Genomic DNA, 16,455 nt, shown 5'->3' on the forward strand with positions numbered 1-16,455 from the left:
ACTAGTTGCACATAGGAACCGAGGGAGTAGAGTGTGTGACATTGAGATTAGTTTCATCCTAAACGTGGGGATACCCACGATAAGAAAAAAAAATTGTGATAATCTGGCTACCCCATGTGGTACACTCAATCGACTCTCCTTATGTGACAAGTTCGAGAGCCGTAGATCTTTATGTCTCAGGATACACGATTCTCTTAGGATACACATTTTTATAAGGAAATGTAGTTTTGTATCTCGAGATGTACATATCGACGGTTCCCAAACTTGTCATGCCAAGAGAGTTGATTGATTGTGTCACCCGGGTATTCAGATTATCACAATTCTAAGAAAAAATAAAAATGAAAATCATTAATTTTTCATTAAATTACGTTGGACCAAGTTGATCCAACTGCGCATCTGGTGGATGCCACGTGTGTAAAATTGGAGATTTTCTTTTTTGTTGCCGCGTGGCATGCCTTAAATCACAGGTGGATCTACCATTTAACCGACTTAACCATACCAAACTCCTTCAAAGGATGGACTTTTGGCTCTTACCTCCATTTACTCCCAACAACCACTAGTGCTACAGAGAGAGAAGGAAGAAAATAAAAATTAAAAAACAAGACACATAAAAAATAAATAAATATAAATTTGGGTTTTATCTCACCGTCAAATATTTAATATTTAATATTTAATAGAACTGGTGGAGTTGGAGGTGTAGCTGTGTTGGTTGTGTGGGTAATTTGGTTTGGTTTGGTTTAAGTAGAATCGTTTGTTAAGCTCTCATTTTCTTCTCTTCGATCGCTGGTTGTAAGTCACCTCAAATGGTTGAATCGTCTTGAAGCAACCGTCTCTTCTTCAACCTCTAATGGGTTTTAGTTTCTTCAACTGGTTTTCTTCGATTCTTATTAGAGATAAGTTTGAAGTCGAACCGATATGTTTACAGGTAATTTGGAGTTGAATTCTGTATCAGAATCGTGTTTTGATATGAGGAAGATAAGAGGAGTTTCTTCGATATTGGGTTTAGTTTTTGGTATCTGTTTGTTTCGATCGGTTTCGGGTTTGAGACCTCTGCGAGAGGGGACTCAATCGTGGGGCAATGAGGTTAGTTTGCATTTCTTTATCTTCTCTTTTGTTTATTGGAATCGTAGATGTTATTTATGTAAAGATTATGTGTTATTTTGAAGAAACCCCTCTTTTTTTTTTTTTTATTTTATGGAATTTGATGTGTTAGTTTGTGTTCTTGAATCTTAAAAATTTAATTTTTAGGATAAAAAGTTAAGGTTTGATTCAAAATTGTGTGTTTTTGAGGAAATTTGTTCTAAAAATGAAACATTATAGGAGAACTGATCAATTAATCACTGTTTTTGTTACTCTTTTAGTTTAATTCAATACCAAGAAGTTATCTTGTTTAATATCTGGAAGTTACACACATTCAAAGACTTTGAGACCAAAGTTGTTAGGGCATTTTGGATATAAAGTTGTTTATAGAGCATTGCCAGGAAGACAGCTATGTTGGCTAGGTAGTCGACCACCAAGCCCAAGTAGTGCGGTAAGATGTTTCGTTGTCACACCTCCCTTGCCACTCATTGTAGTCAATCTCAAGTGACATATTATTATTATTATTGGTCCTGTAAGTTTAACCATAGTCACCAATGGGGTTTGGGAAATAAGTCGGCAATGGGAAATTGGGCTAAGATTATGGTCGTGTAATTATTCCTATTAAGTGGTGTTCTCATATCATATCATCAATCCCAAGTTAAAAACTACAATAATAAATCACCAAATCTCATATTAATATTGTTCACAACACATTCAAGATTTATATTGTTCAACATATAAAGAGATTTCAATCATAAATCCAAGTTAGGATCCATCAACAAATAAAAAATCACCAAATTCAATCTCATCCTCATTCTCTGGCGTTTCGTAGGTAAAATGTTTGCCATCATCATCATTAGTGTTATCTCCTCTTACTGGTGCATAATCTGGGATTGAATATGAGCATGCTAAAATTTTATCCAAGTTGACACACCCAAGATTACTAAACAATACAGAAATACCTTTTTTTTTGTCTTGCCCGATTTAATTGTGAAGTTTGTAAAAATCGTGACTTATTGAAAAAATCATGATTAAATTGTGATATTATCAGTAGAAAAAAGTCACAATTTAATCGCGAATTTTTCAATATGTCATCGGATTTGGTGACTTTGTCTTTCTTGTTGTTATTTTTAGATCTTGAAAAAACATGGGATGGAATATGCAAAAGACATTCCCAGAGAAATCTTGTCAGTGTACATAACTAAATATATTCACAGAGAAATCTTCTCAGCATACATAACTAGTAATTAAAAAATTACTGGAAAAAAGATTGTTATTAATTGTCATCTCAGATTGAATGTAGTTTTGTTTAGGCTGGTTAAAGGTCTTAATATGTCATTAGCTGTGTGTTTATAAACTTATTTTGATGGTCTTGGATCATATATGGTGCAAAACAACTTTGCATGTCATTTTTTCTCTCCATCCTTTTTTTTTTTGTTGTTGTCAAGCTTAGAGAAGGGTGTCAAACAGGCCGAAAGCTCCACTTATGAGGAAAATAACTAGAAAGGATTTTGTGGTTTTGAGATGTAACAATTTGCTCCCAATAATTTATGCGGGCCAATAGTTCTAATACCAAATTGATGCAGAACAACTAGCTCTAGCACCAAAATTGAGGTAGGAAACCTAGTTTTTTTTGCGGTTGGTTGAACAAGGATGTAGTATGCTTTAATTTAAGCTTTTAACGGGCTGGCAAATAGGTATAAGGGTTAGGATTTGTTATGGAATCTTGGTTGCAGAAGCGGCAATGACGATGTGGCAATTTTATGAGTCTAGGAAGCGGGAGAGCCTGCCATGTGTACACATATATGTAAAAGTATCAAATGAATATATGAGAATAAGAAGATAAATCTTCAATTACAATATCTGATCGGTACATTTTGTACATGCAAAATGTTTGGTTAGTTTATATTGCATGTTGCACACCATCACTGGGCACCATTACGGTGCTCTTTTTTTGGGCTTGTACCTATTGAGCACAATTATGTTTTACAAAATTTAAATTTTTTTGACTTTTTTTTATCTTGCTATTGGGTCTTGCAGTGGCTGTTTACTAGGAGAGATGATGACCTAGGCCCGTATACTGATTGGAACATAACAGGAACCTATAGAGGTTTGTCTTTTATTATTTTTCACAATCTCAGTCATTAAATTGTAATAGTTGATACTGGATGGTGAGGTTTCGTTTACTAGTAACACAAAAAACTCTGGACTCTGATAATTTTCCTTTAAGCTCTTATCTTGGTCTTTTTGTCATCAACTTACCACCAGTATTGCCTTCTCCTTATTTCTTTTCTTCACTTCTCAAACAAGTTACCTTTGTTACTGCTTTCATCCACGATAGATCCATTGTTTGCTCTGATCGAATGTCCACTTCAACCGGTATTTCTGTTTGCCAGGGCTTTATCTAAGTAAACATTTCACTGGTTGTCCACTATTCAGATTTTCATTTACTGGAGATAAGTCCAGGGAGACCAATTTTGTGAATATGGTCAAGCTAAGTGTACCAAAATGATTACAATCTTTCCCCCTTTTCTTTGGGTTTCTGAACTGCAATGACATCTTGTAGTGCACAAGTATGAAACATTTTGAAGATAATTTACTTTGAATGTGTCATGAGCTGATTACAGTGTTTTTAAATGCCAACATGTGCAGCATGGTTCAAAATTTCATTTCAAAGGAATGCTTTGGTCAAGGAAAAAACCGAAACATTCCCCGAGACAGAATGAAACATTCTGCAACGTTCAGAATTTTCATAACATTCCCGAAACATTCATTAGGACCAGCATTTTAGTGATAAATATTGTTTAGAAAACATGGCTTAGGTTATACAATTACAATGTATCTTATATTCATTTTGTTTTAAATATATCATAATTTTTTGTTGATACACATTGGTAAAAATCGATATTTTGAGAATACAATAAGTTAGATTGCACTAAAGTTATATCTAATGTCTCTATACACACATGCAAACAAAATAAATTTATACAAAATTGGAGAAAAAAGCTTCTCAATGTCATTATATCAATCAAGCTTCAAAATTTCGTCTCAAGGTAATGTTTGTATCAATGAGAAAAATTTGGGCTTACCCTGATCAGCCTAGGCGCAATTTAGGCTAGGACTGAGCATTGGTTGGTCGAAACATTCCAAAATGAAACGGCACTTTAAACCCAGGTGTGTGGCAAAGCATTTCACTAGCCAAAGCCTTGAGACGTAAACCTTAGATTCATGACTTTTTTAAAACAGATAAATAGAAAAATAGAAAAATTTCCAATATCAGGGAATATTAAGAAAGAATCAGGAAAAGGGAAAAATTATGGCAATTCACATTTCCACATTTCAAAATTTAATTTTCCAAATAAAAATCTAAACTCATCAACTCAAAATTAAGCCACGTCCATTGTTTTGTACTTCCAATTTTCCAAGTTTTAATCCTTGAAAGTAAAAAAGCAACAGTTAAAGTGTAACAATCACTATTAACTAAAAATAAATATAACACCATGCCAAGACTAGAAGAAGAAGCGGAGTATTAGGTTTGGCATAAGAGAGAAGCAATATCGGAAGAAACAAAAAAAGAGTGGAAGAAGAATCAAATATTGCTGGAGTTACAAATAGAGTAGGGTTTGTGGATATTAGAACCAAAAGAAAGGATATAATTTATGGTTAAGGATCATTCAATCAAATGTTATGACAAGGACAACTTTATTATAAGGACTATTATGTAATGATAATATACAAAAATAGGGGGAAAAAAAAAGAAATTCCACAATCACCATAAGGTATATGCTAGTCAAAGGTACCCAAAAGGCATGTGCCTCCCTTAAAGGTCCGGATTTCTAAAGTTTATTTACTCAAATGGTATCACATACAGCCAATCTGATGTACTTATTGGGTCTTGTCATCCTCTGAGGTGCAGGGACTTGGAGCTTCCGAGATTCCACCAATGGCACTTCCTGGTTTCCAGATTTCGAGAAATCTAATGGCATTGCTGTCTTTGAATTGGCTAGTACTCCTACAAAGATAACTGGTGTGCATTATGTCCAGGTGAGAAGGCTGTTGAGAATTTATTGGTGATGGTCATTTAAAAGGCAAAATGTGCCTAGCAAAAAAAGAGGCAAAATGGCATTCACTTGATTGTTTTTTCTTTATTCTTCTATTAAAAGATAATTTACATTAAACATTAGACTACATAAATATCTGGATTCATGCACATGTGTCAGATTTGAAGAATAGTTTGAGGCCATTATTATACTCTAGTCATTGAATGAAATAGGTTTGAGGTACTTATTTTAAGTAATTTAATAGGTCTGTTTGCTTGTTTAGGGTGGGGAGCTTTTGATCTTGATTTTGACTCTTCCAAGTTGTTTTTGATCAAAAACCATATACAAGCAATCCTCATCTTTGCTATAGCTCAATCTATTAACAAGTATGCAAAACAGGAATTCTTAGAATAATCAACAACTTATTGTAGGCTTGTTTTTCTTGCTCAGAATAACATATACAACTTGCATTGTTCCTTTTAGAATAATATATCCTATAGAATGGATTTTTCTGTTTATCTTCGATGATTGTGGCCATTGATTTCGTAGCTGAAGATTCTTTCATTTTCATGTTATTTGCACTAGGGGGTAATTATTTTCCATGATGTATATGACAACCATGATGTTGGAGCTGCACAAATGAGAGTAGAAGGTGTATATATTTGGCCTTTTAGACAACTTCGGATGGTGGTCAACCGGTAAACTTCTTTTAAATTGTCTGTGCAAGTCAAAAATTCTTAAAATACATTTATTTTCTTTGTAATGGGGAACTGAGACTAAATTTCTTTTGGAATAATCCATGGATAGGATTGAACCCTGGTGTTAGATTTTTTTTAAATTTTTTTTATTTATATGATGTTTTTGCATTGGGCTGTAGATTCACTTAATGTGGTCCAATCCTCCAATGGTTGTTGATGAGGATTTATACCTTGTGAAATATATTTACTAAGAGGAACAAGTTTTTGGAGTAGTCTCCAATTCTTTGAACATTTTCCTAGAACCTTCAAACTCTACATAAAAGGAATATCTTACATTTATACCCATTTATAAAAATATAAGGACTTGATATGACAATAAATAATTTGAGAGACAATGTTAAACTGTGGAGCGATTTGCTAGGAATATGCACACCTGAAGATCTGTGCCAAGAACCATTAGTATCCTGGCCTTTCTCTTCTCTTTGAACTTCAACTTCTCGTTGGCGGGGTAGCTGCTAAAGACTGTGCTTGAGTTAGGAAGCAGTCTTACAGTCTAATGTTTAGCAAGAATTGAATGAATCATCTATGTTCATTCTTCCTTTATTTATAATTCTTTATCCTTTTGGCAAGTTCCTTTTTTATTTAGGAGTCTAAGTAAATGATTTCAATCATGTGTTTCTCCTTTTTTTCTTGGGATCATTGAATCCTTTCTCAATTGGATTGAACATGCATCTTTTTTGCTCCACATCTTGTTACGTATCTGATGTGTTATGATTTGTCCCAACCTCTATGGCACATTGTCTCTCGCACAACTGACCATTCATCTTGGTGTCACTAGAAAAGTCAATCATCTCTTATCTTTTTAAAAAAAGAAAAAAATGAAAAAAAAAAGGTAATCATCTCTTATCTTGCCCTAGAAAAATATTATTCATCTCCTATCTCAAGGTGATACATGTATCACAGAGATACAATTGTATTTTTAACCCCACAGTACCTTTGTTATATAACATTTTTTATTTCAGTTCTTTAGAAATGTAGAGCATCTTTGATTTTGGCGTGTTTATTGATGTGCTTAATGCTTTTAATATGGCTTTGGTTACCTACAATTTGTTTCTCCTTACCAGTTCTTGTCCATTGCTAGTCTTGGTTTTCATGATCAAGTTCATTACATAATTAGGCATTTTGATGCGTAATTTTGATGCCATTTTCACATGCTGCGAATGGGACGAGAAGGCTCCCAAAATTACAGTTCTTTAGAAAAGCGATGGGTAACTCTTGTGGCATGCTTGTTTATTTCGGAAAGATCCGGTGGCTGTTTAGACAATGTTTTTCCGGTTTAAATAGGTGCTTTGTTTGGGTCCTTCATGAACACTATTGATTTCACTTCTTGTCATTCTCCTTTTCCCCTTTCGTCTTTTCTCATTGTCACTGAATTTGTGATTCATGTATGTAAGTAGGAGTGACTGAAGTCAGCATGGTCATGTAGTTTATTTTATATGATCCCCATAAAATACTAATATAGGATTCTTAAATTCAATAATATTTTGTTGTCTTTATATACTGATAGGATTAAGAACCACAATGGGTTCTGGGTTGGAATTACAGAAGTCAACTTGGTCACATAATTCATTTTGTATGAACCTAGAAAAAAAAAAAAAAATACTAAGATAGGATTCTGAAACTTGGTAATTTTTTGAAAATATTATATTGTCTTTATATACCAGAATTGGTTAAAGGAATTGGGAAGTTTTGCACCAAAATCTGATGTTGTGTGGAAGCTGATACATGTCTACCGAAGTTCAAAAAATTCATTCAACATAGAATTGGATCACCTTATTCTTTTCTTTTTTTGTCCTTTTTTTTTAATCTATTCATATCCCAAGATAAGTTACAGTAAAATATAAAATGCTGGCCATTTCTGTTTTAATGTTGCTTATAAAGATTTTTATTTACTTTTTGTATGAGATGAACTTTAAGACTTTGCTTAATATATGTTTTTGAAACTCCATTGTTGTTTGTTTTACCGCGCTTCTAAATTTTCTATGGTGCATTATATCCGGTTATTTCTTTCCTGAAAGTTTCACACATTTATTCAATAAATAAAATAAAATTGGTGCTTTAAGGTTTTTGAATTTAACATTGTATTTTTAGTTCACTTTTTATCTGATCCATCTTATGTATTGTGTACGCTGACATGTCAGATTGACATGCCTTCTTATTCAGCAGCCCAATTTTAGAGCAATCACAAACCTAAGTTTTATTATTTTGTAGCAGGAAAGATGGAGAGCCAGGCCAAGAAGATGATTACATTTTATCCAGTCCATATCATTTGGTATTAATCAATACTTCAATTTGTTTGACTTGTATTTGCACAAATGTTTATGGTGATTCCATAAGTAGATACCATAAGGTGGTTGTACCATCGTAATTTTGGGTTAGTTTATCGTCTAGTTGGTCATGTGCTAGTCTTTGCCCACTGCTATGCCTGCACTTGAATCTTCTGGCCTGACCGTTTTTCAAATCCGGCCATGGGCCATATTTTTTCAAGGCCATCTAGAACTCGTGCTTCATGTCTATGATTGTAACCTGGGTCGGTGATGGACATGTTTCCATCCAGATCTAGTCCATTGGTATCTGTAATTGTTTGTAGTTGCATTTGAGGGTGTGATGGATTTTCACAATTTTCTAGTAATTTTTTTTCATGTTGTAAATTATCTTTAATGACTAGTGGGACTGACATATGCTTTCTTACTTTGAACAGCTTGGAGTTTTCTCATCTCAGGTGTTTCAAGAGTCTCCCCGAGAAAGGATTTGGAAGAGGAAAAATTGTAATTTTTTCTACTACTCTTTGACCAAACAATGATCCTGACATTATTATTTAATGATTTTTATCCTTTCTTATTGTAGCACCTACTTATGACGTGGAGAAACACTGTAATTTAGAAATTGCAGCTCAGATTTCACGTGTCTCATCCACCCAATATGGTAATCAACTTCAATCAATCTATAATTTCTTTTTTTCTTGTCTCAAAAATGTCAATGATCTTTTTCTCCATTAGTTCTTCATATAACAGTGTTTCTAATACACTTTATTATTCATCGTTAGTAACATTTTGTTATTTTTTTTAAGTACTACCTTCAGTATCCTTTGAATGAGTGCGTATGAAGATGAATCTTCGAAGGCTAGTGACCACATTAAGGAATTGGTTAGTGGATGAACTATATTATCTTTTCCATACACTAAGGAAAACAGGTTCGGGGTTATTGCAATAAAAGATATCGTAAATAGATAGATTAGTGTGGGAATTCTCTTCCCTAACCTTTGTACTCATCTTCTTTAACAAATAATACAGCTTGTTGATTTTCAAAATTAAATGCATAAGTTAAAAATGGTACTCTTAATTTGAGTCATAAAATATCCATTTCAGCCTAATAACCTTCTAATATCAGTTATCCATCTAACAGCTGAGTCATATAATAGAAGTAACAATTTCTTAGTTTTACCTAGGCATGATGTGTTTAGCTCAACTGGTTTGCTTATACTTTGGAACTTGATGCAACCTTGTGATATCTTTGTGCACAAAACATCCAATGCTATTACATTAGGAATCAAACTTTAATTTTCCATCTGAAACCTGCACTTTTTTGTCCTTTGTTCATAAAAGATAGGCCCATATAGTAACAACCACGTTTTTGATCAGCATGACCTTCAAATTCAAATTCATACTCTAGCTGAAAGATTCACTATCTTGGAAAACATTACTGAGGTTATGTCCGTATCCTAGTAAACTCTTAGGGCCTAATTCTTCATCATTTGATTTAGTTTTTAACTCAGATGACAGCCTAAAGGAAAATCTTTCTCTTGTTAATTTCACTTTAGTTTTCCTGCTTCCTTTTCAAAGTGAGTCATGTCATTGGAGTTTAAAAACTGCAGTTACCTTGTTAAATGCTTATGATGTGCACTTTTGGTTGATATGTTGAAAAGAACTTGAGAACACCTCAGTTTTCTTATGTTATGGCATTTTTGTGAGGACTTTTTATTTTTTATTTATTTTTTATTTTTTATGGTATACAACTTTTGTGTTGTTCATGAACTTTTTGGCATGTCTAACTCCATTTTTGCACCAACACAAAAAATGCGTTTGACCACAATTTTCATATTCCCATTCAGTGCCCTTGCAATGTGGAGCATTTGTTACTCATATTTCTAATCCTTGTAATCTTCTATGTCATTGTCCACAACAATGAGCTGATCATATACTTATTTAAAGTTGCTAAGGTGCTTATTATCCACTATCAGATGGAGATCGTGATCGTTATCAATTGGAAGGATTAATGGAGAGTCCTTCTGTGGACGATAATGGAGAGTGTTTCTCACCTATGATGTTAAATGCTACTTCTGTCAACATTGAGGTTTACTACAACAAAGCAGTCAACTATACCTTAATGGTCACCTTTGTATCCTTCATATTCATGACTCCTATGACTTTCTTTTTTACCCCTATCTGTGACAAAGATAATTTTGTTAATATAGAAACAGAAAAGTTAAACAGGGAGGAAATGAATTCCCAAATTACAAGATCAAAACCAAGAAGCTAAGAAAATCCTAAGGCGAATTATCCAATTAAGGAGCTATTAAATACATCTCATGACTTCATTGTTGCACCACTATCATTTCATTTTAGGTGGATTCCTTAACATATTCATACATCAGATCTCTTTCCTTCAAGTTCTTCTGTTAATTCGACAAATGGAACATAGCAATACTCAATCTGTAAGTCCTTTATTTTCTCTGTTTTCCTTATTTAGACAATGGTTGGATTTCGTGTTTTAACATTCGGGATCATGTGTTTTTTCATCAGTCTTTTTTTTTTCTCCATTAGACTGTTTTTTTGTGAGGTTGATCTTGGGTCACAAGTTTCAGAGTGGGCTACTTATTGTGAGGACGATCTCCATCATGACGAGATCATCCTCACCAAAAAACTTCACTTGGTACACCTCAATGTGGGCCCCGCAAGACCCAAGTAAAAAAAATGTGTAAGAAGAACTGTTAGATATTCCAGCCCATCTGTCTTGGCAGAATGATTATATTGTTGTGCATAGTGAATACTACATTTGGTATGGTTCCTTTTTTTTTCTTCCCATTTCTTGTAATTATTTCTGATGATAGTATGTCATTTACTGTTGCCAGGGCGCGGCTAAAGTTTCAATTTTAGTGATTGGGCAACAAGCCATCATGGATGCTTATCTTTGTCTTTTACATCTAACTGCAGGAATATTAGTTGGTAAGTTTTGAAAAATCTTAGTATCAATGTGTTTAAAGTACAGAGGTTTTTAATCTCCATGTGTAGTGTGTTCCTCCATGCCATTTGACATTTTTGTTGTCAACTTTTTTGTTTAGTTTTTGTACAAGATTATCTTTCAGTTTTAGGACACAAGAGTTTTGGGATATAATTTGACACTACAGTTTTAAGTTTTGGGTTTTTGTTGTCTCGGAAAAGGGAATATTTATTTTTAAGCTATTTGGAATTGTTGTAAATTTTTTGCAAATGATGGAAATATTTTTGAAATAATGGAATCGTAAGAATTCATTGATATCTTAGGGAATGATAAAATATGAAGACCTGCTTATAAGTAATAAATCATTCTCTCACAATAAACGACCATTTAGAATAATGTGCACACTTATTGTGGTCTTATTCTTTGCGTTCCTTTTTCAACTGATATACTTATCTGGTCCTAAAACATTAACTAATTAACGATACACATTGCGGCTGATGTTTGCATACAGAATCCCTTTTTAATGCTTTTGCTACAGCTGCCTTTTTCAAATTCGTTGTCTTCTCCATTTTTGAGATGAGATATCTACTCGCAATATGGAAGGCAAACAGGCCCTTGAATAATGGAGAAGGTTGGGAGATAATGAGGCGTGAGCTTTCAGTTCTATACAGTCGTTTCTGTAAGTAATCTTATATTACCTGCTTGTAGGTTTCATTTACAATCATTTCTTCTGAGAAAAAAAAGTATCGGTTTCTTTAATGAGATAATGGTTTGTTGTGAACGTTTTACTAACACCAAAGCAATTATTTACAGATGGGATTCTTTTGGGAGGCATATTAGTCATGTATGAGCTTCATAACTTTCTGCGGCCTATTCTTCTCATTATGTACTCCTTTTGGATTCCTCAAATAGTCACTAATGTTTTACGTGATTCAAGAAAACCGTTGCATCCTCAATACATATTAGGCATGACGGTCACTCGGATGGCAATCCCATTATATGTCTTTGGTTGTCCAAACAACTTCATGCGCATTGAGAATGACAAGAATTGGTGCATCTGTCTGGGGGTATTCATGGGACTACAAGCATCAATTCTTCTTCTTCAACATTATCTTGGATCTCGTTGTTTCATTCCTCGTCAGGTTAAAATTTCACCTTTTTTTTTGTGCTGAGCAAGCTATTTTTTGTTTGTTTAGTATGAGTACGGGTTCAAGGGGTTTGAACCTAAGATCTTGAGAACAACCTCCCAAGGTCTTACCATTTATCGCTCTTCACCTTATTGCTCTTCTGCATCCATTTTTGCTAAATACACTCGATGCATGAATTCATCTAATGTACATCTCCATCATTTCAGAAGATGTTACTTTTTAAAGAGAGCTGCTATTGGCACTCCAACTTTTACTTATTACGCCCCAATTAAAAATAAAGACAATAAGTGAATGGTTGAGAATAAGTAAAAGTTGGGGTGCCAATAGAAGCTTTTGTTTTTTGGCCAGATTTTTTATTTGTTGGGTTTAGAATTTTATATGAGCCTAATAATAATTGTAAACAACTACTGAAATTATTTGAACAAGTGTTATAATGTTTAGATAATAATTTGAGTCAAACCTTTGTAATGCTTGAATAGTGTGTTTTAATCTTTAATTGGGGTATGATAAATAATTTAAGAAATTTGGCTGTAATAATTAAAAGTTGGGGTACCAATAGCAGCTCTTTTTTTTAAAAATCACAGTATCTATGTTTGCCAGTGTACATTTGACCACTAAGATCCTGTATTGGTGCTTAATCTTCTTTTGAAGTGAATGGACCCCTTTGGGCCATCTTATTCAGCTTTAATGTGGAGAAACTACATTTGTAAATGGATAGCTTTGAGGGTGTACTTCTTGAATGACCGCCCCCCGATTTTATAACTTTGTGTTCTAAGCTCTCGCGGTAGTTTCGGGTAAACTATCATTATATTTGTGAAGGGTTTCTGTTCGACTTTCATGCTTACTAAAAACAATCTTCTGTAATTATATCTTCACATAATATAGCTAATCAACCATTGAAAAACTGTATGGGGCTTTTTCATTTGTGATGGTGAGGTTCATGGTCATCAATGAAATGAGTCAGTAGTTGACTCCAGCTCCATTGGTATCCTTTACAAAGTCAACCAGTTATATCAGCTAAAACATTAAGTATGGAGTTCCTTTTGTTTCACATTTTGTGGTCCATTTAGTTATGGTTGTATTACCTTCTCTTTCTTTGGTCGTTGATGATTTCACACGATAAGTTTAATTGTCGAGTAACCATGCTTCAGTGCACCCCACCACACTACTATTAACAGTCTAAGCACACCTTGATTACCTCTGGCGAAAACTCACTTTGATATTATGATTGGCTGACAGATACTACCAGAGAAATATTGCTACTATCGAAGATTCAACCATGATACAAGTCATGCCACCGACTGTGTCATTTGCATGACCGCCATCGATCTTACTCAACGATCCAATGACTGCATGGTATTCTTCAGTAATTCCCGTGGATAAATCTTTTTTTTTTTTTTTGAGCTGTGAAATCAATTGAACCGGCAAATTCTCTTGCAGGTGACCCCATGCGATCATTTCTTCCATTCCGGTTGTTTACAAAGGTGGATGGATATAAAGATGGAATGCCCAACATGCCGGCGTCCCCTGCCACCAGCCTAAACAGATACTCCCATCTCTACCTGTATATTATTTAGAAAGTCTACAAACATTGCCCAGCCCATTTTAGTTTTTGGGGTAATTTTAAATTTGGAACTATTTTCATGGTATATCAAACTAAGTATGACTAGGTCTTGCATTTAGTTACCTAAACAGTTTTCCGTTCCAAGGTCTAATTTTCTTTTAGTATTTCTATTTTCAGGTGGGCGAGAACCCACTTCTTGCATAATACAATCCGGCTTTGAGATGTCTTGAGATATAACACAATCAATTCAGAACCGTTGTGAGGCAGCTCCACCAGTTTGTAGGTTGCATGACCCATCTTGTATTATTTGTATGATTCATGTACTGTTTAGGTACATTTTGATATTTCAATAACAGGGGCAATTCCCTTTTTTTTTTTTCCTCCTTTTTGGTTTTGCCAAAAGTTAGGAGAATCAGGTTTGTCTTTGAATACTGACCTTGATGGGCCTTGGCATCAACACTTCTTCAATATGAATTACTGCCAAAGCTATAGAGGGGTGTTATTTGGGTCTGTATCCAGGTGTGAATGAATACAAGCAAACAAATTTTGTCAAAATAAGGGATTCTACAAAATGTTCTTATTTTTGGTGTGCAAAGGAGTGAAAATCCTTGGGCTTGAAAAGTGTGCTAATATGGCTGTCAATAGATGGGATCGGACCTGAAAACCGATCATTTCGATCCAATAGCTATAGGTACGGATGAAGGATTTGGATCAACCATTCCAAATCCAATAGGGATCGATTTGATAATGTGTTTGATTTTATAGTTTATTGAGTATGTGATGTAAATTATATTTTATATGTTCTTCTGTTAAATTTAATTGGGTTGGACTAGGATCAATCTGAAACGATTAGTTTTTCAGACTTGATCTGTACTCATGGATTGGATCTACTCTGACCTTTTAAGTCTTCAACTTTCAAATCTCAAGACAAAATATGATTTTATGAAGTATACAAGGATGGAATTTTGAGTAGAAAAATCTAGGGTTCTCTTAATGAGTTAGAAAACATGGATAAAAACAAAGTTGGATGGATTAAAGTTATCATAGAGGTTGAAGAGCGTGACGATGACTGGTTTTGGGGAGAAAAACAAATAGAAGTTTGGGCGAATGTGAGATTTTGAGTAGAAAAATCTAGGGTTTTCTGCAAAAGATTGATTCTAGGTTCAAAACGATGAATTGAAAATAAAATAGAAAATATATTGTATTTTTTTTTTTTTTTTTTAAATTATGCCATGGAAATTAGAGAGCAAGAAGAATATTGGTTTTGGGAAGAAAAAACAAGCACTTTTGGTTGGGAGGTTGAAGGGCATTTGGATCTTTAGCATGTCGTAGGTTTCGAAACACAGTATTTCTAACATTCACCAAAACACGGGTGGCACAACTGAATCACCCAAAAATTTTTATTATTGGATTTACCAATTTAGTGCCAATCAGTTCCGAAGTCGATCCATTGACAATCTTATGTGCTATATGATATATGGTGTAACCAAAATTAGGGTTAGGTGTTAATAATAAAAATCAGAATATTATCTATTAAAATTAATTAAAATTTATTTAATTAAAATAATAAAACTATTATAAATATCAGACAACAAATATATTATTATTATTTATTAAATTATTTATAATGTGTATAATAAAAACAATATAAATAGCAATATATATATAAATACCAGAAATATCAATGAGGAACCAAGAAAATATCTAAATTATCAATAAGAGTCATTACATTTAGTTATTAAAATTAATTAAAATCAAATTTTTAGTAAAAATATTAAAAATTATAAGAAATTATAAAAATTATTATAAATCTCAAAAAAATTGGTGTGTGGCTAAAACAATGTCTAAATTTTTTCTAAGAATGCAAATTTGAATATTTAAATGTTTAGTTGGTCCTGTTACATGAAATAAATAGCGGATCCCATTGTTATATGAAATATGAGTCGTGATTTTCTGACTCCCCCTCTACTCACCTGATGTGGCATGTGCATAGAACCATAGATTTTCCTTTGGATACACAACTGCACATATTTATGGGGATGTGCAGTTGTGTATCCTAAAGAAAAAAAAAATTAAAAAAAATCTATGGTTGTATGCACATGCCACGTCAGGAGAGTAGAGGGGGAGTCAGCTTATCATTACAAGCATTTCTCTCTAGAAGCCAATGAAAAATTCATTATTGGAAAATTCACATATAATTCATTTCCAACACTTTCTTTATGAGTAGCATAAGAGTTCATTTTTCATTTACTTTTTATGGTAGTTCCATTTACAATTTATCTATTTCATTTTTTTTTTCTATGTATTATATAATTCACTTCTTTACGTAGGATTTTTATGCAATGAACTTAGTAATAAAAAATGTTTGAATAAGAAATGAGATCGTGGAGGAAACTAAAATATATACCAAACATTCCTAAATAAATTGTGGTAACGTGTAAAACTTTTCATTTTATGATATACCAAAAAGTGACTCCTGAACTTTACTTGCGTGGTTGAGTTGTTAAATGTTCTATGTCAATCTTGGGATTACAATCTTTATTAACTATTTTTGTGGTTCAATATATTATATAATAGTTTAGTAAATACTACGAAACAATTTGGTTTCTCCGGTTTATCTAAAATTAGATTAGCGCTTATTTATT

The 16,455-nt window shown here is 33.4% G+C and overlaps 1 protein-coding gene across 2 annotated transcripts; it reads left to right on the plus strand.

The window, feature by feature from the left end:
- The first annotated feature begins 613 nt into the window (after nucleotides 1–613).
- LOC147387601 (transmembrane E3 ubiquitin-protein ligase FLY2-like) lies at nucleotides 614–14,368 on the plus strand. 2 transcript variants are annotated; one of them, XM_086420646.1, is made up of 15 exons: nucleotides 614–1,083; nucleotides 3,121–3,190; nucleotides 4,997–5,124; nucleotides 5,706–5,818; nucleotides 8,090–8,150; nucleotides 8,580–8,646; nucleotides 8,726–8,803; nucleotides 10,119–10,276; nucleotides 10,533–10,592; nucleotides 11,010–11,103; nucleotides 11,610–11,777; nucleotides 11,912–12,240; nucleotides 13,486–13,602; nucleotides 13,687–13,863; nucleotides 13,988–14,368. In XM_086420646.1, the coding sequence occupies exons 1-14, from the start codon at nucleotides 916–918 to the stop codon at nucleotides 13,786–13,788; spliced, it is 1,713 nt and encodes a 570-aa protein (XP_086276772.1). In that variant the 5' UTR covers nucleotides 614–915; the 3' UTR covers nucleotides 13,789–13,863; nucleotides 13,988–14,368. The 2 variants fall into 2 exon arrangements, with proteins under 2 accessions (XP_086276772.1, XP_086276774.1); XM_086420648.1 differs by having other exon boundaries at nucleotides 630–1,083; nucleotides 8,093–8,150.
- Nucleotides 14,369–16,455: the final 2,087 nt, after the last annotated feature.

The sequence above is a fragment of the Akebia trifoliata genome, chromosome 13, assembly GCF_017979445.1.
Source record: "Akebia trifoliata isolate Shusen 1 chromosome 13, ASM1797944v1, whole genome shotgun sequence".
In the NCBI taxonomy this organism is placed as follows: Eukaryota; Viridiplantae; Streptophyta; class Magnoliopsida; order Ranunculales; family Lardizabalaceae; genus Akebia; species Akebia trifoliata.